The sequence below is a fragment of the Pezoporus occidentalis genome, unplaced genomic scaffold (assembly GCF_034315485.1).
Source record: "Pezoporus occidentalis ecotype Australia unplaced genomic scaffold, CSIRO_AGI_Poc_V1 ctg135, whole genome shotgun sequence".
NCBI classification, from domain to species: Eukaryota; Metazoa; Chordata; class Aves; order Psittaciformes; family Psittacidae; genus Pezoporus; species Pezoporus occidentalis.
Window position 1 is genome coordinate 2,573,147 of NW_026913157.1, and position 27,244 is coordinate 2,600,390.

General features: G+C 40.0%; 1 protein-coding gene across 8 annotated transcripts in view; it reads right to left on the bottom strand.

The window, feature by feature from the left end:
* Positions 1-1,339: 1,339 nt before the first annotated feature.
* SLC12A4 (solute carrier family 12 member 4) overlaps positions 1,340-27,244 on the bottom strand; it is a 52,177-nt gene continuing 26,272 nt past the window's right edge. For 4 of the 8 annotated variants that reach the window (XM_062609164.1, XM_062609167.1, XM_062609166.1 and 1 more), the window contains 22 exons: positions 23,359-23,505; positions 22,755-22,809; positions 22,323-22,453; positions 21,639-21,880; positions 19,559-19,773; positions 18,445-18,609; positions 18,265-18,363; positions 16,157-16,214; positions 15,526-15,700; positions 15,015-15,133; positions 13,548-13,646; positions 13,068-13,187; positions 12,279-12,383; positions 10,775-10,943; positions 9,518-9,713; positions 8,647-8,816; positions 8,346-8,477; positions 8,141-8,248; positions 7,223-7,407; positions 6,475-6,489; positions 4,454-4,587; positions 1,340-3,354 (listed from right to left, as the gene is read on the bottom strand). In XM_062609164.1, the coding sequence (XP_062465148.1) occupies positions 3,263-3,354; positions 4,454-4,587; positions 6,475-6,489; positions 7,223-7,407; positions 8,141-8,248; positions 8,346-8,477; positions 8,647-8,816; positions 9,518-9,713; positions 10,775-10,943; positions 12,279-12,383; positions 13,068-13,187; positions 13,548-13,646; positions 15,015-15,133; positions 15,526-15,700; positions 16,157-16,214; positions 18,265-18,363; positions 18,445-18,609; positions 19,559-19,773; positions 21,639-21,880; positions 22,323-22,453; positions 22,755-22,809; positions 23,359-23,505 (2,931 nt within the window). In that variant the 3' untranslated portion in view covers positions 1,340-3,262. Of the gene's footprint in view, positions 3,355-4,453; positions 4,588-6,474; positions 6,490-7,222; positions 7,408-8,140; positions 8,249-8,345; positions 8,478-8,646; positions 8,817-9,517; positions 9,714-10,774; positions 10,944-12,278; positions 12,384-13,067; positions 13,188-13,547; positions 13,647-15,014; positions 15,134-15,525; positions 15,701-16,156; positions 16,215-18,264; positions 18,364-18,444; positions 18,610-19,558; positions 19,774-21,638; positions 21,881-22,322; positions 22,454-22,754; positions 22,810-23,358; positions 23,506-25,882; positions 26,341-27,244 lie in introns of those variants that run through there. The other 4 variants (XM_062609165.1, XM_062609169.1, XM_062609172.1 and 1 more) reach the window with 3 other exon arrangements.

Genomic DNA, 27,244 nt, shown 5'->3' on the forward strand with positions numbered 1-27,244 from the left:
AGCATCTGCCTGCAAACCAGGGCCAATGACTGTGCAGGGGAATAACAGCTCCAGAATGGAATGAGAACATTTGACCTCCAGAGCACAGCATGAGGCAGTTTTTCCCTTCCCAAGAGAACTACTGAAGAAGCAAACATTATTATGGATGACGCAGATGAGAAAATGAGAAATGAGGACAGGGGAGGAGGATGTATTGTTTAAATGGAAATGTTTTATCACGTTTCATTTCCTATCAGTGCATCTAGAATTCAAAGAAGTCCTGTTTTGATTAATAGCGTGAAAAATTACCACTCAACATGTATTCCCAAATAAGCTGGTAACTGCGGCGGGGTTTCCTCAAGCATGGGGACCCCACAGAGGCAGCCTGATGCCCTCTCGTGTTGCTCCGTGGCTAAGGCAGCCATCTCGGTACCGCGAACGTTTACTCAGAGTAAACTAGCTCTTTGCTTGCAGGTTTTCTGGAGGTGAAAGATAAAGCAAAGTGACATCTTTGTGCTACCGTAGGGTTTTTCTAATAACTAATTATTAAAACAATACAGTGGAAGTTTCAAGTGGAATTATCCATACCCATATACAAAGATGGGTATCAATCAACTTTGTATTGTGTTTTAATTGAGATGGTTTAATCTCCTTACCAAAAAAAGTTCTGGCATAGGGACACGAATTGGAGGTCACCATTTAGGTAATCTCACAAAAGTTGACTCAACTAGAAATTACTTTTTCCATTGATTTTGCTCTTACACAACCCTTCCCATGCTCCTTCCAGTTTTTACGGACATGCACCCCTATACTCCACACATTGCTGCAAGTGAAGTCTCAGAGGAACTTATTCTAAACCTTCTATATAGAGAGATGGTCTTACATAACTGGAGACTATTAAACCCTTAGGGTCCACACAGTACTGAAGTAGGGCTTGTTTTTTTTAATCCACACTGCATAGAATCACCTTTGAAACCGTAATCTAAGGTATGTAAGGATAATCAATTTGTTAGATGTCTAAAACACAATAAAAACACTAACAGGTTACTTGGGTCAAGTAATTGATGGCACTGAAATGCTTTTGTGAGGTGGGGTTAGGTCAACCTTATGTATAACATTTCCTAAAGAATAACTATGCATCTCTCAGCATGTGTGGATTAGAGGTTTACACTGGGTAAAAGAAAGTTAATATCACAGAGTCATACCTACAAAAGTCTGAGGAATAAAAGTTTTTATAAATTTTATTACTCCTGTAGATGAATGGTTGCAAATACGTGTTAACTATCATGATTGCTGTACACTTGTGTACTACTACTCAGTCCTCTGAAGGTGTGAAAATGATTTCTCTACAAATAGCACATTACTTACAAATAAACAAGCTTTATTCTTTTTATTGGTTTTAAAGTGTGAGTGAAAAGAATTCTGGGTTTCAAAACCAAAAAAGCAAAGCCCGTGTTACAAAAATGTAATGCAAAATACACAGCCAAGAGCGCACCCTAGAGTTGTTTTCTGTCTGGTGTCTTACAGGGTCCTGCAGGCACTAATGCCATTTCACTCCCATCAGGAATGTCCTGTTTCAAAGAGAACAAGCTTAGGCTTTAACTACAAAACTGATAAAAAGCATTTTTTTTATTATGTTATTCAAGAAAGATGCCTGGATAGTTTCCCAGATTTCTGTCTCATAGACAAATCACTCATGCTTTTATCAGGGAAACAACTAAGAGTACTACCACAAGATTGACACAACTAGTACACACCAACTAACAAGAGCACACAGGTCAGAGAAATGTGTCAATCCCTGCCTTTCTTTCCTTGCTATTAACACATCCCATGGAGCTTAGCTCACCCCTGCCCCTTGTATGAGATTATAGCTTTTGCAGACAGCCCAAGATCTTGAGGGGTTCCAGCTTGCAAGTGTTTCATAGTCTACAGGCACAGACTTCCAGCTGGCATATGGCAGTAACTCCAGAGCCAGGAGCCTTCCCACAGTTGGGCACAGCACCAGTCTGCTCGGAAGCCTAAACTGGTGCCTCCACTGTGCAGTCACTGCACCATTTGGTGAACACCAACAGCGACCCAGCACCCTCCCCTCACCCAGAGGACTCACTGCAGGCAGATCAGCGCAGTGCCACAGCACAAGGAAGAACAGGCAGTGTTCTCCCAGGGAGCTGGCACAGTACGCAGAATGGAGGATGGGTCAAAGTGTATGCAATATTTTATTGAAAAAATACCAATGTTCCATACATAAAGTACAACTTAATGGGCTTGAAACTTTCTGAAGACTTATTAGTTAATACAGGTCTTCTTTCCTTCTTTTTCATCTAAGGGCATAAAACAAACAATGAAACTGCAGGTCCCCGGAGCTTGTGCAAGTGCAAGCACAATCCCACTGCTGTGCGTGCAGCAAAGCACCTGGCTCTACACATGGGACTCCAGCATGCTCAATGTACTTTGATGGATGGTCTGCAAGAAATTCAAAGCATGGAAGAAGTGCACAGGACTGGTCCTTCAATCCACTGCCAATTCAAAATTTATTGTAAGATCTCTGCTATCCTAAACAGTCTGCATCTGCTTATCCAATATTTCTGACAAATAAATACAAAAATAAATAGGGCTCTGGCCTCACAGAACCTCAAGTCTCAGAAGCAACAGTTTGTAGCAAGCTACATACATAATTCCAACTATATCAACATAATTTATTTAAATCTCTATGAATAAATGTAATAAAAGTATAAATTCTTATCCAATACTGAGAGTTTAGTTCTGGAAATAAACCCAGAAAAACAAAGCTTTTTCAATCCCCTCTTACAATTTACTGTGCTCTTAGAAAATGCTTTATAGCTGGACTTCAGCAGAAACTAGTGCTATGTAATGTAATTCTAGCTCCCGAACCTAATATAAAAAGCTTTTAAAATCTTTTTACAGTAACTGGCTTTCAAGTCCTAACTTTACATACAGTTACTAAAAATACTGCACTTAGCAGTGCTGATTAAAAATAAAAATAGGTTTTAGTGTTAAAACTACATGCACAAATGCTGGAGTACCAAAGCAGAAACTTAATAATGTGGCAGCTTCACAATTAACTTAGATTGCTAATTGGATGGTATAACAAGACGACTGCAATCCCCAAAGATATGTATGTTGTAAATGGAAAGACAATGGACAGGACTGGATGAGGAGAAACTTAGGCAAAAAGACCTTTTTTTTCTTCTCCATTTTAAACTGGAATGTCCGTTACCACCAAGATGGTAAATGTAGACCAACGTTAGAAGCTTCTACTAAATCAGGAGTAAATTGTGATGACTTCTCGGCCACCGCCTCTCACAAGCAGTACTCTCTCTAGACCCTCGGTCAAGACTTCAAGGAACTCCATGTCTGTTTCAGGGAAGTCAAGGACAACAAGAATATCAAAACCCAAAATACATGGTGGTTAGTCTGTCTTGGGTTTCTGTGGAAGGTCTTGGGAGCAGGTAGGCTGCAGGGGCATCCTCTGGGAGACAAGACCAGGGGCTGCCTCTTGTTGCACAAAGCCAGTTTCAAATAGCTCCAAAATGAACTTGCCACCGCCCAAAACTGCACCCAGCAGCAATGCTGGTGCACCACATTACACAGCCACACCCCCTCCCAGCCACATTCCATGGAGCATTCTTCAGTCACAGTGGCTCAGCCTCCACAAGGAAGGGTGAAGCAATAAACATCCTCACCCATAATCTTAAGGTAGAAATCCCTCCTGCACTATACCAGCTCCCTTATGCTAAACCTCCCTTATGCTAAAAGGAATATTTTTATCCTTACTTTAGCCAGCACACTGTTGTGAAAGAGCATTATTACTTCTACCTAGGTTTAGGAGAAACCAATCACTTAGCCTGTGATTCATGACATACGTTTTTGGCACAGGCCAGTGAAAGCCTTCATAATTTAACAGTGCAAACCAAGACTGAAGAACAGCTGTGGACAGAGAACTGCAATGCTGGCCAGCTCACTAGATCACAACCCTCAGCTCTCAGGGCACAGTGCAAGTATCCCTCTATGTGCCGAAACACTCTAGGTTTGAATTTTAATCTTATCAGAGCATTGCACTTGGAGCTAAGCTCCTGAATTCTGATGCATGAGATGTGCCTGCAATGAGCCCTGTCCTTCAGGACTTCTGTTCACTTGGATTCAGATATCACTTTGCCCAGAGTGATGCACCTTAGACATCTGCTACACCCACTACTGAAAACTAAATTAAACAGATTTAACTTGATAAATAAATCAAGTTAAGAGTATAGACGAGAATGAATTTAAACCTATGAGGCTTCCAGAGCAACCAGTGGCAACTTTTACTTTAGCAATTACTATGTAACAGTGCCAAGAAGCCAGTACCCTTCGCTGAACGGATACTTTGTCACACATTGCAGCTTGACAGCATTTGTGGTAAAATGAATTCAAAGAAAGATCCTTGCTGTGGCCCAGGCCTTGCCTGAAAGGATACAGTTTTCGTCACCATCAGTATTCTTTGGAGGACCAGGCATGTTGAGAAGAACAAGTCTGGCATCATGGGATCTATTTACAATAACTTCATTCAGCTTCACTGCCGTGTGCATTCTTCGGACATTAGACTGGTTCCTGTAGAAGAAGCAAATTCAGACTTACTGTTAGAAATGTGCCTCTGAAAACAGAAATATTAAAGAGGCCCCTACAAGCATACCTACAACCTCCTAAATACCCCATTACATATTGACACACATTAAATATTTTCAAATTTAATGATGACTGTACAAAAGAGGTTTTACAACATTCTTCAGGTACAGCTGGTCCACGGATTTTAAGGTCTCTGGATCAAGTCTCCAGTTTACAAAGTTACATTGCCCTTCAAGAAGCATGACTTACAAAGGTGATGTAAGTCTTGTGTAAGAAGTTAAAACACATTTGCACACAGGGACATGCTCTTTGACCATGGACACTTGTGACTGCAGAGCCTTCCCTTCAGGCATCCCTCCCCAGATCCCTCTGCTCCCCCAGCAGCACAGACCATGCACTTCTCTGGACTCAGTACCGAAAAACTCAGAGATCCATCGGGACCAAGCAGACCAGCACCACTGTGCTCAGCCCACACTTCCCACATGTGCGCTAGTTTTTTTGTGTTGAACAGCAGTTGACAACTCCAGAGAAAGCTTGATTTCCTACAGATCCATGGAATTGAACACAACCTACAAAGAGCTGGGTGTATGCCTCCTGATAGGGCCCTCTTGGTGTCTAGTAATGGTTTTAACCTTTCCTCCAGCTGGACACTAATCAACCTCTCTGCCTGGCTATTTACAACAAACACTGAGATGCGAGTAGCTTTAAAATCTCAATCACTCTTTCAAATTTGAGTAGCCACTTGGTTCAAAAGTTATAGGAGAGAAGGGAATAGGTGCAGCATGACCTCAAAAGCCTCTGCTCCTTAAGAATCCAGGCTAGGAGAGGCAACAGGATTTATTCAGAAGATATTAACACAAAATAACACCCATTCATGCAGGAACAGAAGTGGAAAGTAGCTTTCAGGGATTTTGAGCCAGGGAATGTTTCCTTCCCCCAGGAAATCAACCGTTATTTTGGTAAGGTAAAAGGAAAAACTATACAGAAATAGATTCAAAGGGAGAATGTACTTGTTTGTTTGGGTTTTTTTTCTTCATTTTAACATATTAAAAACAAGTATTAGTAGAAACTAATCAAATACAAATCTATAGTTTTTGTTAATTCAGCTTTATGAAAGATTTTAGCTACTCTTCTGAACATTTAGGTTTGCAAACAAATATTTATACTGACAGAAAACAGAAGATGCAATGGTAAGAATAACACTAGCAGCACAGTTTACCCACTGTTAATTGCCTCTCCATTATTTCATGTTCTTATTTAATTTAGGGCAAGGACATCCTCTGTCTTCACATCAGCTTCAGAAAGCAAGGGACAACACAGAGGGCAGATTATGTTTACAGGAAGCGAGGAAGAAACCAGCACCAAAAGCAATCCGCTGTCATTAACTACATATAGTTTTGGAAAAGGAATTGAAAACTAAAGGTTTGGGATTTCCTAAAGTGACATTTATAATTGGTATCTCCGACGCCCCTAGTGATTTGAAAGTGTAGACTATATAAAAGGGTTTTCTTAGTGCCCAGAAACTGTCAGAAATAACATCATGGCAATACTGTGAAACAAGAGCTTCTCTAAATGAGTAATGTTTCCCACTTCTTATATCCTACTCTGCGTAATAAAACAGGTTCAGATTTGCAACTGTTTTGTATCCTGACTTAGTTCCTGTCAGGACAGCTTCTGTAGTTATGTGCTATTTATGATATTTGGCTTAAGTGGCTAACCCTGCTCTCTTTAAAAACACTGCTAAGACTGCTCAGCTCTAACTCCTTTTCTTTCCTTCCATAATTACATATAGTTTTCCTTCGTTTAGTTGAGAAAATGAAGTCTTCCCTCTCAACCATCTTAATGTATTTCTAAGTTAAATAACAAACTTACAAGTTTTCCCACTCTCTGAAAGCATGGAAGAGGAAAAAGTACAGGTAGTTAACACCAAATTCAGCAGAATTTCTACAGTATGATTCAGCCTAAAACAGATTTGAATTCTCACTGATTTATTAGGAAGAAAAATCTGGAACTTTGCTGAGATTGCAAAACTGACTGTGTGAACTCTTCATGTAAGATGTGGTACACTGAAGAGGTCAAGGAGATTCACACCTTTTTATGCAAAGCCAAAACACACCTTTCCTTCCAGCTCGCCACTGGACATACACAGCTACAGCTGTTGTTACATGTCAGTACTCCTTCAACAGCAAGTCTGTCTTGGAGGGTTGTGCCACATACATACCCTGTTCATAGTCATTCATCACCATCTTCACAGCTGCTTCCCTGCTCTGTTAAACACCTGCACTATGCATTAGATACCGAAATTATCAGTCTTATTTTTTAATTCTGATCAGATCAGTGAAATCAGTAGTCTGGTACTAGAATGTGTGGTTTGTTGAGGTATGTGGGAGACAGGAGGAAAGTTACAATAGAATTTGAATATACCAAGCAAAATATTGAGGGATGTGTGACACATTTAATTGGTTAGAGACTTCTCAGAGAGGCTAACTGCTGTCTTCAGTAGTTGGGTCGGAATGTTTATTGTGCAAGTCTAAACCAAGGACTGGGAGACAAACATAGTTAAAGCACAGCACAGCAGGCGTTTCAGGAGGTGCAAGCTGTTGACTTAGACAAGACTCACGGCTTAATGCTGATGAGATCTCTAAAGCTTCCCACAGCACTGCCTCGGTTCCGCTTCTCAGCATCACATTTCTCTTTTGTCCAGGTCATCTGAATGTTTTCAGGAAGTGGCTCTGTCTCATCTTCTTCATCTGAGTAGAGGCTTTCCAGACGCGCCACTGAATGTCTGTCCTTTACCAGCTGAGCCTAGGGGGCACACGAATGACAGCATAAACTCAGAGCATAAACTTTATTTTACATTCCCTGGTTCTGATACCAGGCATCCGCCCTAGCTGGCAATCTTGCACACCAAACTGACTTTGAGCAGTTTTGATGGATATGAGCCATGCAGAATTGTGACTAACAGAGGCCTGTAGCTATACAAGAAAGAGAAACAGTCTAGCTCACATCATGACATGGTCTGAAACAATGGACAAGTTTGACTCAAGACCTACAACAAAAAAGTTGCACAAACACATGCAGAAACGAGATCACCTGCACCTGTCATCGCTATGTGTCCTGTCAGTCCAAACTGGAATAAAATCTTCCATAGGAAAACAGGATATGCTATATATTGAGACGAACCCCAGACATCCCATATAAAGCAACAGGGTCAAGAAGCGGTTGAGACTTGCATCCTCAAGTCATCAACTGTCATATACATTGCAAAAGGGAACACATATTCTTTCTGTAGTGTATATGCTACCATTGTTTTGTCCACAAACAAATAATTTCTATTGCAGTTTTTCAAGTACAGCCAGACTATTCAACGACTGTGAGCAATTCAAGGAGAAAAAAAAAAAGCTACAGTAAGAGTATTTCCTTACATCTTTAGCACATAGGAGTTAAAATTAAGCAGCAGCTATATAAAACACTACTAGGAAGACACTTTGTGTCATATACCTCAGCAGTCCATAGCAATTAACTACAAATGACATACCTCCCTCTCCCTCTCTGTTTTTGTCAGCCTCATTTGCCTCAGCATCTGAGATCTCTGCTCCATCATAAGAGTTCTCTCATAAGTATATGCTGAGATATCACTATTGTGCTGTAGAAATAAGAAAAAAAGACTGTGCTTGTAATCAAGTCAGAACCAAGTACCACCATTTGCATCATTAAGGGAAAACCAGGCTAAAATTCCTTACCATTTCTACCACCTCTACCTCTGCCTCTATTCGCAGTTGATAGAGGAAAGTAGCCAAGTCCTTCTTCATCTGGATGCTGTTATCATCCATCTGAGCTACAGTAAAAATCCTCATTTTGCATTTTCTCCAAACCTGGTGAGGGAACACAAACTCTTTAGTATTTGAACCAGTATTTTGCTCTAAGAGACAGACACTTACCAATACATCCACTCTCATTTATCAATACAGTCTCTAGCACTGGACTTTGTTTTTTTAACACTCGGAGAAACAGTTGGGTGACATTCTTTGGCTAGCTCCTTACTTTGTGCTGTTTGAGAAGAAAAGGAAGCAACATCAACATGCCTCCATCATGCACAATCCACCACACATCAATGTTGCCTTCATTGTAACGTTCGTGGTTGCTGGGGTAGAAAGACACATTTTTGGGAACTAACAGAGCCAGATGAGCTGCAGTCGTGCAGCGAACAGTACCTGCCCAACAGAGGAAGCACAGACAGTCACTTTAAATTCTGCAACAGTGATCTATGGTCCTAAACAAACAAACCAGTTACTAAGTAAATGTCAGCAAACCTTAAAAGTCAGAGCATGTACAGCAAGGCTTAGAGAGACAGGTCAGACCGAAGGACAAAGCCCAGAGAAAGCAGACTTACAGGAACCAAGCCCTGTTTCATGTTTGAAAGAAAAGCAGCAATCTCCAAAGCTAAGGATGAGGACAAAGCATCTGCTCTGTTCTAATCTGCGTTAAGGAATAGGACCACAGGGGAAGAAGAGAGGTACAGGCAAGGAAAGCATTGGCTTCAGTAGTGAAGAGAGATGGGCAAGCTAGGACCAGTGAAAAGATGGATTACCTGAAATTATAGTTTGACATTAAAACAGCATCTCTCAAGTCTTTAACTTTTTAACCATTCATTAGACAGATGAATTTTAGCTGCTAGATTAATCTTTGAGGATCTTTCATGAATCTTTTACATCCAAGAAGTAGTATTCCAAACAGAACAGTTTTGTGAGAAATTATCTACTCCACAATCAATACTGAAAAAAAAACAAACCCAAACCCACCCAAAAAAAACCACCAATTTCACAAGGATTCTGTTAAAACCCTCTTTGTGTGTCAGGTGTGTAATAAACATCTCTCTTCACACTATTAGATCACACGAACCTGCAGTGCTCACCTATAAATGTCTTCCATGACCTTGGATCTTCACTTTGTCTCCAGCCATATGGCCATCCCAAAACGACAGTGTTATGTTTCATGCCACCTAGTCCACAGGACTGGATCAAGTGGGCAATTCCTTCCCGAACTTTATTTGCTACAACCACCTGACAAAAACCTTTCACCTTCTCAATGTCCATCATATTCTTAATAGTCTGAAAGACAGACAAGGAAAAACTTCACAACCAAAAGGAACACTTTGTGTTCCTCTATCATGTGATTACAGTGTAAATTCCTGGTTCACAGATCCACAGGTAAACCACATTTCAAAGCAAAGTTCTGCTCAAGTGCTTTCCTTAACAAAACAGAAGAGAAAATACTCACTAATTGCGTATAATACTTGCTTAAAACACACACAGCTCCCTTCCAAACATAATTATTTCTAACAGATTAAGCGTTTCTTTATTCTCTCATTCATAGTAGTAGTTAGTGATATCTGTGTTACTATCTCACTTTCCATTTTCTAATCCTAAAACACTCACCTTTTAAACCAAAGGTTAACTAACTTCATTTGGATTTCCAGGTTCAGATTCCTATGTCACATGCTGTGTTATTATATTCAATTTACAAATACAAGCACCAAACCTATCAGGAATACCACACCCTTTAGTTTAAAAACTAAAATAACTTGGTCAACAGATAGGCTTATGAATTAGTTTTCCCCTTATAACAGTTTTCCTGATAAAAAGCCTCTAGGGAAGAAAACAGTGATGTGCTGATACTATGTAAACAGGGCTATGATATCACATTTGCACAGCAAGGAATATTAAACTGTTTATTAATGTATTTTCAGGCCCACCCTTTGATGCTTTCTTTAAGACATTTATTACCATGCTGGAAGAGACACAGCACATTTGCTAAGTGTGTAATTACTGACAGTTACTGAAATGTTTCTTGGTATGTTCAGAAACCTAACCAGTCCCCCTCCCCCCACTGATCAGCATACCTAAACTTCCACACTCAGTATTTCTTATCAATGAATAAAGTTTTACGCAGTAAGGCTGTTTACACAAGTTGCAAAAATTGATCATTTATATCCCCAAAGTCACAACCAGCAGCCAAAGCATGTTTGCTAGCTCATTCCTGAGCTGCCGTTGCACTACTCCACTAGTCCTGTATTGCCTGCAATACACTTTTTTCCATGTATGATTACATGGAAACCTTTAAGTTATCTGCCCACTCACCCCTTTGTACTTTAAGAATTTAAGACACTGACCTGTTCAGCAGCCTGAGCTTCTCCATAAGTTTCCAAGAAATTCCCTTGGATCACTGACCCTATGATAGTCAAACCTTTACCAGCTTTCAGCTGGGATGCAAATGTTAACAATCTAGGGTATTTTACATGCAAATCTTCATCAAGTTTCAGAAGCACCAGCAGCTGAGGCCTGGAGACAATAAAAAAAGGGAGCTTATTTTTCACTAAGGCTTTTAAAAAAAAAACCACACTTCTAAAACAACTGCCTCTCTCACAGAATCACAGAATAGTTAAGGTTGGAAAGAACCTTAAGATCATCTAGTTCCAACCCCCGTCATGGGCAGGGACACCTCCCACCCAAGGCTTTGTCCAACCTAGCCTTGAACACCGTCAGGGATGGAGCATTCACAACCTCCCTGGGCAATCCCTTCCAGTGCCCCACCACCCTAACAGGAAAGAATTTCCTCCTTATATCCAATCTAAACATGCCCTGTTTAAGTTTCAACCCATTACCCCTTCTCCTTAGTCGCTAATAAATAGTCAATCCCCAGCATCCCTATAGCCCCCCTTCAGATACTGGAAGGCTGCTATGAGGTCTCCACGCAGCCTTCTCTTCTTCACCCCTTTAACTGTGCTTCAATATTAACTCTGAAACAGCACATTCTTCCTGTATATCACACACTACAGGAGTTTTATTTAATATTTTATTTCTCTTGATTCAAAGCAGATCAGGAGCATCAAGGGAATTCTCTTGCTGCATTGTTTTGACAGTCATAAAACTCATTCATGTACTTCAGAGGCTTACATTAGTGTTTTATTTAAGTGGCTGATTTTCAAGGCTCTTTTAAGTACTACTGGAGCATACATTGCAGGCCTGTCCTTCCACAGCTATCTGGACCCTTGTGCCAAGCAATTGGGAAACATGAGTATTTTCATCTAAATATAGAACCCACTTGCCTTCTCTCGTTAAAGTGCTGCCACACATCAATTAAGTTATTGTCTGTCTTAAGCTAAGGTTGAGCAACTATAAAAATATTTGTAAAACTTTCTTTGGTAGATTCCTAGTCTTTTGCTCAGAGCCTAAGAGTTGTATGATGCATAACCAAGAGGAAGGTGCTTTCCCATCTGATCTACACACAAAGCCACAGGGAAAAATATTGACCACTGTTCTGTTTTTTAATCCTAGACTTATAGCAGCGACTTCTCTGTGTTCGCAGTGTGAATTACTATGGGCATCTGGACCTCTGTATCCTGAGCCCTTCACAGTTTCCCCAAGTTCCACTTCTGATCTAACTAGTTCAGAGTCCGATTAAAGAAACAAAAGCTCTGACAATGCAGGGGCTGCACAACTGAGCCTGGGCAGTGACAGAGTAGCCAACCACAGGCTCAACTTTTTGTTCTTAAATATTCTGAGCATTTCAATTAATTCACACAGACCAAAAGCATCTTGGCTGGAGTCCAGTTTAATTCCCAAAGTGTAAGTAGATAATCATGACAGCAGATGTTATTAAACCAAAATGAGTACCTCCAGTTCTTTGTGTGTGGAGGGCCCTCCTCTAGTCTGAGTAAGGCGTATCTTGCTGCGCTGAGTGAAAGACCCCGAATCCCATCACCCCATTCCTTCTCTGCCCTGGGAAGAACACACAGTTTAGCCAACATACAGTTTCATGTATGGTTAACTGCACAATTACAGTCATACTACAGAGAAATCATTACCTTGTAATAAGATCAAAGGCATGCATCACACATGTATTTATCATTTGTACATGCATGTCCGTGATATAACATACCACATGAGAAAATCCAAATCTTTAAGTCAAATGTGCTTCATTCATAAGCAACACTCCACTACAGAGAAGGCTTCCCAAGCCCATATAAACTTCAGGCATGTCAATACCTGACTGCTAAGGTTACATTACATAGCCATACACTAGAGCCCGAGTCCATCAGATATTAACCACCTCAGGCAACATAATCTGCAGATTCAGCTTTTCTAGGACTGTTGTAGACAGACCTTTGCACCAGATCAACTGGAGTAAGACGGCTGCCTTCAGCTGTTCAGGGCCTGATTTACATGTGACAGACAGCAGAAGGACAGATCCCAACCAAGCTTCTGCTTCCTGTGACTCTCAAGTGTCACCAAACTTCTTTAAGGGCTTTTATTTAGCTGACACAGTAAAACAATAAAAACAAAACAAAACCCTGAAAGCTGTATCTCTGGAGAAATCTTTCTCCAAATGTGAAAGCCAGAGATAATTCATTAAAAAATTGGCCCAGTCTCCTTCTTGCCCTTTTCTATCCAGTCAATACTTACCCTTGGTATTCAATGTACTTGTATATCATGCCTGCAATAAGCATAGCTACCAAAGCGTAATACCAAGATGAAATGAACATCAGTGCTAGGCAAATACTCATGCCTAAAAATGAGAGTGCCCTAAAACAAAAGACAAAGATGCCAATAAGATGTAGTGTAGAAAAGCTTAAAAACAAGTCAATTATTCCCTTGCTTTTTATTTTAAATTGTCTGTTCTGAATCAGCAGTAGAAGTAAAGCTTCCAATGAATCTCCCCAGTCCCCAATAGTTTTAAGTGTCTTGTTGAAATTAAACTCTTATGCCATTAAATACCTTGGTCTGCTCTACTACAAATAAATCTAGAGTACAACTACTCTTTTCTAGAGCTGATATCTAAAACAATAAAAGATGCCCACAACCCTCATGGAGAGAGTTCTTCTGAAACCTCCACTGCAGCCTACAGACTAGGCGTTCAGGGTGCTGGGCCAACCTTTTGCTTACCAGTGGTAGTATTTAAATCGAGGCCGCCAGTTTGGAGTTCGAAGAAGTGTTTGTACTGCACATGCTAGATTAACAAAGAGGTAACACATCAAGAAAAACCTGCAGGAGCAAAAAATGGCAAAACCTTTTAGCACACATTTACAGATTCTGCCACATATAATAATCATATAGAATCATAGAATAGTTAGGGTTGGAAAGGACCTTAAGATCATCTAGTTCCAACCCCCCTGCCATGGGCAGGGACACCTCACACTAAACCAAGTCACCCAAGGCCTCGTCCAACCTGGCCTTGAACACTGCCAGGGATGGAGCATTCACAACCTCCCTGGGGAACCCTTTCCAGTGCCTCACCACCCTAACAGGAAAGAATTTACTCCTTATATTCAATCTAAACTTCCCCTGTTTAAGTTTCAACCCGTTACCCCTTGTCTTGTCACTACAGTCCATAATGAAGAGTCCCTCCCCAGCATACCTATAGGCCCCCTTCAGATACTGGAAGGCTGCTATGAGGTCTCCACACAGCCTTCTCTTCTCCAGGCTGAACAGCCCCAACTTTCTCAGCCTATCTTCATACCAGAGGTGCTTCAGTCCCCTGATCATCCTCGTGGCCCTCCCTTGGACTTGTTCCAACAGTTCCATGTCCTTCTTATGTTGAGGACACCAGAACTGCACACAATACTCCAAGTGAGGTCTCACAAGAGCGGAGTAAAGGGGCAGGATCACCTCCTTCGACCTGCTGGTCACGCTCCTTTTGATGCAGCCCAGGATTCAGTTGGCTTTCTGGGCTGTGAGCGCACACTGAAGCTGGCTCATGTTCATTTTCTCATCAACCAACACCCCCAAATCCTTCTCCACAGGGCTGCTCTGAATCTCTTCTCTGCCCAACCTGTAGCTGTGCCTGGGATTGCTCCCACCCAGGTGTAGGGCCTTGCACTTGGCATGGTTAAACTTCATGAGGCTGGCATCAGCCCACCTCACAAGCGTGTCATGGTCCCTCTGGATGGCATTCCTTCCCTCCAGCGTATCAACCGAACCACAGCTTGGTGTCATTGGCAAACTTGCTGAGGGCACACTCAATCCCACTGTCCATGTCATATGAACGATTTACCGTCAAAATGCAGCTGCCCTGTTATGTGTGCCTATCTCTCTGATTTTTACTAGCCTGAATTATCAGTATACAGTAGTTAAAACAAGTTAGATCTATCCACAACATCAGTGCTATTTTTGTTCCGTTATAAAAATTACATTTTCACTAACAAAATAACATTATACGAAAACGTGTTTATTCACAGAATACTCCAGAGCAGAAACAAGTAGATTTATATGTAAAGCCTGAAGTCAGAGAATTCACAGAAATAATAAAAGTGGAACTCACGTTCCAGAATACAGTTCTGAAGGACAATCAAATTAGCAAAACTCAAGAGTACCACTCTTGCCCCCTTAAGTAGCAACCTGCCTTTTTCTTACATTGAGAGAATTGGAGCCACCATGTCAAGTGAAGCAATAAGGATTCCTAGCTCTGCAATCAGTGCTGTTAACAAAAGAGCCCATGTCGGTTCACCATTTGCTTTTCCGTGACCAAAAACCTGAAGAAACAGAAACATTAAATGTATCTTCCAAGTACTCCATATGGTTATAATGAAAAAAAAGAAAATTACATTTTAGAAAACAATAGTAATTTTCCCACATACTTCTGATTCTAGAGCAGCAAGTCACATTATTCTGTGCTTCACTGAATTAGATGCTAATTTTATTCATAAAATTACTATATATGTCTATTCAAACTCCTTTAAAAACATTCCTAGTTCTTAACAAAAATAAAAAAAAGTATAAAACCAAAAAATATTGGCCTTCACTTCAGTGCTGGGCAAACTAGGGAAAATAAATCTGACTTCCAAGAGCATGAAGTCAAATAGCTGGTTAGTTACTAGCTACAGGATGACTCTGGCCGTGGCAGTGGTTTTTAAGCTGTACAAACCCAGAGGAAAGGAATGATGTTGTCCTTTGCTATGGCTTGCAGCAGCCGAGGAGCTCCAGTGAGGCTCTGCAAACCTGCTCCACAGGTAGAGAAGAAGGATCCTATCACAATCACCCATGGTGAGGGCCACGAAAGGGTGCCCACCACCAGGTTCCTGTTCACCGCATCACCATACCTGCAGAGAGAAACAGCAAGACATTTTGACACTTGCATTCATTTTCTGGGGTCTCTTTTAAGATGTCATTTAAATATTACATATATTCTTAATTAGGAAATATAGAAAGTAGTAAACAATAGGAGTTACTTTTGATACACAGGTAGGAAGCATCTGCAGTTTGATTTCAACAATCTGAAAACTTTTTTTTTTTATGGTGTCATAAAACTCTGATCACATAATTTCCCACTTTCACTTAAGAAAATGCAGGAATTAAGACATAGGATAGAAAATCTGAAGGAGCCATGTTAGAAAATATCAAATCAAATACAAGCAGATTCCCAAAACACTGTTTACAATTTACAGGGAAATATGGTTTAGAAGGCACCTAGAAGTGGGAGGGGCCTAAAATGGGGAAGAACACACCTTCTCTGCAAAAAAAAGAAGAAAGGAGAGCAGAAAAGCAGTAAAACTTACTTATCTCTCAGGACTACTCCTTCTATGCAGGCTCCAAACAATAATACACAACTGAAGTCTTGAGTAGAGATTGTGTTAAGGAAGTAGGATTTATTTAGACATGGCAGATAAATGCAACCATAGGAAGTATTGTGGAAAGTTCAAAATGTGCATTTGCACTGCAGCATCTCCTTTAGTAGAACATAAAGGTGGTGAGTAAATTGTCCCGCTGCTCATATATACCTTCTAAAGTTAAAGTGATAAAGTTGTTATTCTAAATTTCATTTTTTTTTTAAAATAGTGATATATGTTAGGATAAAAAAGATAACTCCAGAAGAAATATTTTGATATGTAAACATCAATTTAATCTGTTAATATAAAACAGAAACTTATTAAAGTGTCTTTGTTTTCTCCATCCTTCTCCTGTGTTTGAAGAGATTTTGAACACACAGAAAACCACTACCTTGCACTTTCTCATTTTGTGGTCTCTGATGGCATTCACATCACCAACAGTCTTTGAATATTGTGTTTGTTATTAATCTGCATTGCTGCTGAATACTGCTGTACTGCTGAGTACACAATACCTCAGGTTTTGGATCTGGCATCATACTAAAGCTTTTCATCTTGCAGTTTAAGTTTACATGAATGGTTAATTTGTAAACTCTACCCCTGAAAAGCAATTGTAAAATATAAAAGCTAATACAAAGGTAAACACTGATCACACCTAAAAGTTATCATGCAAGCCTTCCACTGGGTGGCGCATTAACACCTACATACAGAGTTACCAAGAAAGAAGTTTTGAACTACAAGCATTTCAATCATAAAGCTGGGGGTTTCATCTGTGACCTGTCTTAATACTGATTACATTCATGGGAAATGCAGACTTCCTGGTATAAGGTCAGCTCCCAAAGGAGCATCAGGAAAAGGCTGTGCTACAAAGAAGCTGGAACAAGCAAGCTGGGATCCTGAGTTACAGTGTGTTAAGTTCTTATGAAAACCAGGTTTGAAACAGCAGAATTTTCAGGACTCCCATCTTGGTGAGTTGTCCTTTGGGTGGGATTTATTCAGAAAGCTCATACAAAGAAGTTCTGAAGTCCTTGCTCATATTAACTGCCTTTTGTGCCCCCCCCCCCCTTTTTTTATTCTCTTACGTTAATAAATTGTAATATGATAAATTATATCTGGTTTACCATGACACCAACAGCTACATGAAACTGAAAGACATTGGCTTCATCTTTTCTCTAGCAGGAGAGAAGATATTAAGATAGTCTTTCCTGAGCAAAGCTTCTGCAGTCCTAAACCCTGAACTTCAAGTGCGACAAAGGCTGTTCCTCCGCACACATGCTCAGCACTTAGAAATCTGGTATGAAGAACATCTTCATATTCTGCAGATTAGGTGTTCTAGCCTCAGTGGCAACAGGCAGGAAACAATGAGTCATTCACTGCTTCATGGAGCTCACTACTGGGCAGACCACTTGTAACACCCCCAGGCATGCCAGCCGGGATGTATCTAAGAATCATGGACTAACATTAAATCAGATCAATGTGTTAAAAATTGAGGCAGGGAGAGATAATACAGTCTTATAAACTGATCTAAGATTATCTTGTTTCACCAACTTCAAAATAAATACAGAAATTCACAAACCTCCTGACCCTCCCCCCACAACCCACTTGGGAAACATCTAGTCTAATCTCTTAACTCCAGTTTATCTTGCCCTATAATATTCAAGAAAGCCTATACTCCTTAACATCACTGAAACTGAAAGGCTTCTGTTTGTTTTTAAATGATCTGAAATTAATGATCTCTTACATTCCTCATCTTAATGGTCCACTGCATCCTAACAAAATACATACCTGTATTCCACCAGCCTGGAAAGCCATAGATCACTGCATAGCAAAGAAAAGCAATACAAAGGCAAAAAGAAGAAAACAATTACCCCAATGCAAACTGTGGGAATGGAAAACAGCAGGATCATAATTCTAATGCTTTCAGCTGAAGGACTGTTGTTTTTTTCTCCCCAGTGTCCAATCTGATAATTTAGCCACCTGAAGACAGTTCACAAATGGGATACACAGTCATTCACCTGAGTCACTCACAGCATGGCAGGACTCTAATTTTAAAAGGATACAGACTAGTGATGTGGTGACAATAGCAAGAATTGTTCCAACAGGAATGGATTTCTGTGCATCTTTGAGGTCCCCTGACCTGTTTGAACCAGCCATGATACCTGAAAATACGTTTTGAACATAAGATCATGGAAAAGAAAGCTCACAGCCCTGTGATGCCCTCTCATCCCAAGCATTCTCACCAGTCACTGAAGGGAAGAAGATGCCAACTAGCACCATGAATGAAGTAGCTATGTCTGAAAGCACATAGAGATGGAGGTTGCTCTTCTGGCCTGCCACATCCACAGACGGGTGATGCGCTTTCTCCAGTATCTCTCCTTTCTCCAAATAATTGCTCCATAAGTTGTCTTCAGTGTTATCACCACACCGCAGAAAAGAAAAGCATGGTTCAGTTCAAACCTGTTCTGATTATAATGGTCTACAACTGAGCATTACAAATGCAATTCAGTGATCAACACAAAGAAAAGATATGTCAAAGAAAATTTATTTTGCATGCTTTCAAGGGAATCTGTAACAAACCAATAAATATGTATGAATACCCTAGAAAAGCGTAAGCACTTTTGATCCTTTAATATTACTAGATGTAACATTCTTTTAGCTTCATACCTATTTTAATCCCAAGAAATACACTGAATATTTTTAATGAACCATACCCACCACAGATCAGAGAATCCAAAGCAATAGTGACCAGCCTTCTAGATATAAACAGATTTGCTCTTTAGACAGTGGAAGAATTACAGAATTACACGGTTGGCCTTTGAAAATTCACCAAGTCCACTTTAGAAACTAGACTAGTAGTTCCTGTGAAAAGGGGAACCTTAGGCATTCAGCACCTGCACAAAGCAACAGTTCTCTGAAGTTCATGTCAATAATGAACACGTTCAAATGATAAATTCAGCAGCAGGAATTACATTACTGGTGTAGAAGTACTCTCATCTTTCAGGACATAATCTTAACCTGTCTAAAATTGAGAGTCACAGCTACATAGAGTTCGGAAAACCTTTACCAACTTACATGTTTGTCTAGCTCATAATCACAGCTGACTTTCTGCTGAAATTATGAGATTTAGAAGGCAAATTTAATCAATTTCACAGCAGACAAGTACTGTATCTGGACAAAAGTGCCATGTACTCTTTTTAAAGATAATAAGACTGGTTTTCTTTATCGAAGATAATTTTCTTCACTGTAATCACATTTCTTCAATCTCTTACTTAAACAGCAGGGAAGAGAGTTCAACCCATTTCAACTACTCAGCATGCCTCCTCCTTAAGAGGGTAAAGAAACACTCTATCATACCTTTCAAAATGCCACTAGCAGCTCCTGGAATTCCTGTTATCTCTGATACATTGTTCATTAGGAAATATTCATCACAGTTCTCCGTGGTTAAATTTGTGCTATGGCAGAACAGCTCCCAAAGCTTAGAGGCCACAGTAATGTTATCCTTCACTATGGTTTTGGCACAAATGTCAAACTGGTCTCTTGACAATGTCCTGTTGCCCAGCATGCAAATACTGGAAGGAAAGCACGGAAACCAGTGTTACTACATGTACCAGGAAAATGAAATCCACCCTTCACATAATTCTTTGTTCATACTGTGGAAACTCAAGTGGCTCTAGTCTGCTAAGTACAGCAGCTTCAAAAAGATGGTGGTAGCAGAACAAAGACTGTGTAACTGTTTCCTTTAAGGGTCAGAAGTATAAAGCCACTTACCCAACTATTTTGGAAGAGGTATAAAAAGCTACATCAGTGATTTATTGAATTTGGTAAATTTACTTTTAACAATGAAAGGGAAAGATTAGGTCACTTTCCCTCCCCCCCGTTAAACAGAACTACTGGAGTGGAAAAGCTGTGAATAGTAGGATTCAAATTCCTAGATATATAGAAAATCTAAAGACATTAGAAATCACATTTGCCTGGTTTCTGTAGAGTAACATTTAAATGACCTGACATTTTAGCTTCAGATGTAAGAATGTGCATTTCAATCACAATAAGCAAAGGTTCTTCTTGTTGGAAGATATTGCTCATAATTCCTAAAATCCTCCAGCGCCGGTTGTGCTTTACCTCACCACAAACATAGTTTGTTCCAGCACTGAAAAATTTTAATCCAGTTCTCCAAAGATGGTTCCACAAGACATGGTGATAAAACCTAACAGCTTGGGTGATGTAACTTAACAGCTTGCTACCACTCAAAGTTCATTCAACTTCTCTTCCTGGTGCCAGGAAACACCCACCAGAAAAAAAAAACAACAAATAATTCTTTCTTTCATTTTAGTAAGTTTAATTGTTTCACAGATCTTATCAATCAATAAAGCCAGGAAAATGGAAGAGATGGAGCCATTTCTGTAGGGTTTGCAGGACTGTGAACTGTAACTTCAAAGAACTTTCCCCTCCAGTATTAAAAATAAGTACAACGTCTGGTTACTTCAGTGAGTAACTAGAAGTTGTGCTAGTTTCTCCAGAAAAAAAAAGAAATATAGCCCAACAAAGGAAGATAGGGAGGACATTCAAGAACAATCCAAGAGATAATAAGGGGGAGGTAGAGACATCGTTTTATTTTTATTGCTGTAAACCTGCCAATGTTGTAAAACATTATAATCAACAGGCCCATAATACCTAAAGGGAGCCCTTCAGGGTTGCAAATACTTATAGGGTCACAACATTTTAAAATGTGAATAATTACACAGACTCAACTCCTCTATTTCCATTCCATCCATCTCTTGTCAGCAGTATCAGGAAATACGGTTTGCATTTCTGGTAAAACACATGTATCCACATTACCGCTCTGAGTTTAAGAAATCGTATTACATGTTTAACTGCCAAAATGCCTAGAAGTACGTGTTGTGTTCAGAGCAGGACTGCTCACACAGCAGAATGATCTGCTTCCAGACGAAGATGAAGTTTTGCTGGAGCCTCAGCATGGGCCCACCATCACACCTCCCTAAGAGATACCCTATTTCTCAGCAAGCAGCCGCATCACACCACCACAGTTTCCAACCACAAAGGCAGCACATCATGTCTGACTGGCCTGCAGAAAACAGACCTGCCAAACTGCTTCCTACTGCCTGCCACAAATAACCATGCAAAATTCTTGCTAAAATGTAACTTAACAGCCATAGGCTAAGGTACTGGATTAGTCTTCACAGGAAGCAGAGAATGAGACTTCTTTCTACCAAAACAGTTAAAGAATGTAATCATGCATTCATTTTAGCCTACAAAACATCTACTCCATGAGCTCTGCATGAAGAAGATGACCACTGTCAATATATACAGCTAAAAAAAATCAGAAGTAATTCACAAAAAAGGTATGAGGCACAAGTTTGAAGTAACTTCCACTGAACCCCACAGATTTATACCCCCATCCAGAAATACTACTCACGGAAATGCAGGTGGATCAAAGATGGACTTGATAGCTCCAGCATAAATGGACAGTATAGATATTACTACACAGGCCAAGAAAAGGGAAGCAAACTTGTTTACATATTTCACACCCACAAAGACCACCACTGCCATCAGGATGAGGAATACAGTGCCATACACCCTCATGTTGTTCAGCATAGCACTGGATGCATCATGGGCACCGGATGGATGAAAAATTGCTGCTTGTGGTACAATGTATGTCTGAAAGAAGAAGAAAGCAAGCTGAAGGAACATGGGAACAGACCTCTATATTACTGTAGTGATCTTGTACTTATACTGTAAATGTAAATCACTTCCCTATTTGCAACATGCTCTTCACCAGAAACCTTCAGTTTATAGGAAAAGTCAAGGGATAATGGCCCATTCTATTTCCACTGTACAACTGAGCCAACTTTATCAGTGATGCGCATGTGTCTGATTCATTCCTACTTCCATCTATATTTGCAGAAGAGCTTCCATTCTGGATACTCACAGAACACGCAGCATCCAAAGGGAAGCAGTAGCAGTACAGAATTAGACACCAAGAAACCAGAGATCTTCTGGTCTCTGCCCAGAAATGTGTATACAAACATGGGACAAGAATACTGGGGCATTTCCTATATACTATTTTTCTTAAAAGCAGGACTACTCCAGTACTACTCACCAACAAGATCTCAATGGCACCAAGGATATACATGGCTCCTGCAAAGGTTGTTCCCAGATAAAAGCACAGCCCTACAGCTCCACCAAACTCTGGGCCCAATGACCTAGATATCATGAAGTAGGAGCCACCAGCTATGGAACAAGAAAAGTGAGAGTAAAATTATCATTGATTTATTGCTATAAATTGTAAAATATTCACAAGAATACAACAAAATCATACACTGTGTATTTGCTTTAGGGACGTGGGGGTCAATTCAAATATCTTTCTCTTATCAAATCTTTAGCTTTATTGATAAGAAGAAGAAATACTAGATACGAATTCAGGCTTTTTATCCTGGCTTTAGCAAATTTCTCTGAAATAAAACCATACTAACAGCTTATAGGAACTTCTTATTTTTTAAACACAAATGAGAGGTTTGCTAACTATACTTACCTGGAACAACACCATTTGTGGCAATAGCACTCATTGATATGGTAGTCAGCATAGTCTGGGGAAAACAAGGAAAAGGAAGCAATTGTGTCAACAACATTTTTAAAACCAACTGATTTCTTGATAGATTAAAGCTGCCACTTCACATAGGATATAATATTTCTATCTATTCTGCCTTGACAGGTCATTATATGAAAGCAAATAAGGGCAGCAGGAATTTAATCATCAAGCTGTTGAGATTTTTGCCTGAGATGACCACTGCTTTATCAGGTCAAGTAATGTGTCTGCAGACACAGGAAGACAAAAGAGTACACGTGTCCCTCCATATGCATATCTGAGATTCCAGCACAGCAGGCAGCCATAACCTGGGACAGGCGCAGAAAACAGCTGTCTGCTGAACAAACACTAGCTTTGAGATTGCACCTGCACTAGACACAGTTTGTCAGTGCAGATATACTAGGGGAAACACATAGCTACAAACATAGTGTTAAGTGTCTAGCATAATTCTGGTTTTTCTTTACACATATATCTACAACGTAGCCTCTCCAAATTTCTCAATAGTTTCACAGACGTTACATCACATGCATTATTTTACCTATATACTCACACAACAGCAGCAAAGTAATACTATCAGGAAGGACTGAAGAACTCCAGCCATTCCCACCATCCAGGTCAGCCGAAGGAAGAGAATAACCCCGAAGATATTCTGCATGCATGGTAAATACACCCCCATCAGGGTGCCCATGCTGGGTGACTGAAAAACAAGTTCATTGCCATTTATTAACTGCAATTATTTAAAGCATAATAACAAAAAAAAAAAACCTACAACTTCTGCTTTTTCAAGTGGTAGAAATCTGGAAAACATGAGGTAGACCCACATATGTGCTACTGCCCTGGACACAAAACATGAAGCAAACTCCAAAACCACAAATTCCTGAACAAATGCTGACCCTAACATATCTTCACACTTGAAGTAATTCTACTCAGCATATAATACAAATTACTAACAACAGAACATACATGTATTTACTGTAGAATCACCGAGTTTCTAGTATGAAACCTGCTGAGTGCTCCAGACACAAGTAAAACAGATTTTACCCTAATCCCCAGAGTTTACAGATTAGTTCCACGGAAAACATACTTTTGTGATGTTACAACTAGAAAAGATTTGGAAGCAATCTGGAGACGTACATAATGTATTTGCTTCCATTTCATATATTTCATGCAAAACTAATGATTCCAACCTTTCTCATGTTTAATGTTAGTATCAAACTCTGAATTATCTTTGACAGTGACTGAGAAAATACAAGTTAGTTGTGTGACTTCACAGGAACTGCATGTGACTGGCATTCAACACAGTATCTTGTAGAATTCTCTTTTGCCCAAATAGTTACTGTCAGAAGACAGTCAGATCCAAAACAATGATATCAAAATGCCACTGATATGGGTTTTATTTCATGGAATACAAAAGTATTCCATGTGCACTGGCACACCTAGCACTAGCAGAGTTTCAGGGACTGAAACCTCTGTGGCTTCCTGCCAAGACATTTCATTGCTGCTGCTCTTTGAGGCCTTGTTTTGCATTTAAAATTATACAGAACACTGAAACACAGGGGGAATAGTGTAACTTCTCAAAGGCTCATCCCTCTTCATACTTCTTTCTATAAATAAACCTGAATTCCAAACCCTATTATTACCGATAGACAGCATTTAAAGAAACCCATGAAAAATCATCCAAATAAGAAGGGTATTAAAGGCAGGTGACAACACTTGTTCAAATTTGACTTCATATAGCATGAACTAAATGCAAAACTAAACAGGTCACACGCACCCTTACAGAGAAATTAGTCATGAATCAAAAGCAATAGTGCTTAAGACAAGCATATTATTCTTTAAATGGCTGTCAAAAAACATTCTTCTTGCCTTGTCTTCACTATGGAAAAAAATTAGTTACCTTAGGTATGTCAAGAGTATATTTCATTATACAAAACAAAATCGTAGAAGCATCAAATGGTTGCAAGATCACCAGATTAAAATAAGCAACCTAGGAATGTAGTGCTTCAACTTGGAACTACATGTTACAACTTGAAATCTCCTCATCTGCATTAGAAATCTGCTTTGCCAGAGATGGAGGAGCACTGTGCCCAAGAACACGATCTGAACAGTTCTGTGTTAGAAAAGCCAGGAATTGATGACCGAGTGTTTTGAAATCAGTTTTGAATCTCCCGTTTGGCTACAGCTAAATCTAATCAACCAGGCTTTCCCCAGAGACAGTTTGACTTGGGTGAACCTGCTGCAGTGCACAACAGAAGCACATCGTAATGTTTTGCAACAGACTTGCCCTGTGAGTTCTACCAGCACGGGACCAGAGCCATTACTCTGCTCCTGCAATGCCACACTACAAAGAAATAATCCCCAAAATGTTACCAGCCATTTGTACAAAAATCGCCATCCTACAGAACTAACCTGACCAGTTTTGCTGAGATTATGTGTAAGGACAAAAGGAATTGTCTTCTGATACAAATAGAAATGACACTTGTACAGGAGTACCCTGCTCAGGGTAAGAATTTTTAAATGAGTTGCTCCAGTGGTACAGTGGAGGAGGATCTTCTCAGGGCATTCATTATAGTGGACCCATCTCCTCAAGAAGGGGAGGTTCAGGTACTTTTGATTCAAACACCTTCATCTGATTCACAGCTGCATAAACATTCACTGAGGCCTAAATGAAGTTGCAAGGCACTAGGCAGATTTTGCCTTGCACAAGGGCTTCCCATTGTCACCTTAATGTACTCTTTGCCTCTCAAAGACACATTCCACATAGTTTTATCATCTATCTGACTATTCATCCATCAGTCACTCTCCCTCACAACCAACATCTCTGAACCCTGCAGCAAGTGAATTCATCAGAGGTGGGGGTATCTCAGAGGAAAAGAAGTTCCTAACAGTTTGTCAAAACTGGCATCTGGAAAAAGAAAAGAAGCCCCACCTATTGTGCCTACGCAGGACAAGCAAGTGGAGCACACTTATTGTATATCCTATACACAGTCTTACAAACACTGTTAAAGCAGGTGAGTGTTCAGCCTGTCTTTTACACACCACCCAGCTCCTGTTTCCTTTGTGTAAGGATTTACCTCAGCTCAGCTCTTCCCTTTCTTCTGCCCTACCTGGTCCCTGAAGCTCTGCTCTACTCTTCATCATCTTCTTCCCTTCACTCTTAAGTGGCCTCTTATGCTATCAAGTTACAAGCTAGCTTCAGCCACAGAGGAAGACAAATGGTCCATTAGTTGTATAGTCACACACAAGGGTCTGCCCACAGACAAAACTCAAACCACGGTATTACTAAATGTACCTCAGGCATAAGTTTAGTCTGGATTTTCTTACCCTGTGTTGTCAAAAACACTGGTATAAAAGAATCATGATCCACAGATAGCACTTGAAGCAGCTTGTTCACAGAAATATTTAACACTAGTAATCTGCAGTGACTTGACCCTTTTATAGCATCTTAGAATCAGGAAACAATACTAAACTAGTGCTGAAGTCTCAATAGAATGCAACCTGAAATAAAAAGGGTATTATCTTCACCAAACAGCCACCAAATGAAAAAAAAAAAAGAACACCACCCCATACAGCAAAAAGGAAATAAACAATAAACAAACATTTTGAAGAACACTGGTAGATCAACCAGGAAGGGCAGAAAAATCTCGAAAACCGTTTCAGTGATGCAGATCATGTTTCCATTCACTCTAGCCAGCTGCAGACACAAAATTGATACAAATATTGATCTGAGTCTGAAGGACACTATTTCCATTGTGCCAGCATGATGGGTTATCAAAGCATTTGGCTGCAGGGCTTGACGACATTGATCGGTAATGACAGCTCTTACGGGTGTTCTGTGGCATGGGGACAGACAGCAGCACAGAAATGAAATAGTGAGTTAATCTTATTTTTCATCATGAGATGAGAAGGGGATGAAGGGGATTTTTTTATAGTGTACTGCAACTATTAAGTGCTTTAATACAATATTGTATTTAGAAAAGATAAAAAGCAACCCAATTTCTACTCTTTTGGAGCAGTGTTGATTTTATCTGATGTGTATCTAATAGAGTAACAAAAAATATTTAATGGGAATGCTGAAACAGGGTAGTATGTTCATATTCAGCCATCTTGCACTGAAAATGTCCTGACCTTCCCTTGAATCTTCCACAAACTCTGCAGCCATTATTCCAAGAGATTAGAAGGGGGATAGTAATGTAATGGATATTCCAGATCCTGTGTAAATATTCAGGTCTCTTTTGGTATAGTCACTGTAGGAAGCAGGTGCTGAAAACAGCAAACTCCACAAGCTGAAGCACACCATTCTCCAGACCTTTAAGCTTTAAACTAAGGTTGAACTTTGGGAGAGGGATCTCTTTTTTGATACCTGTCCCTCAGAGATTCAGACACTTTATGTGCACACAGTTGCCTTGTCTCTTTTTTGTGTCTGTGTTTTTTTT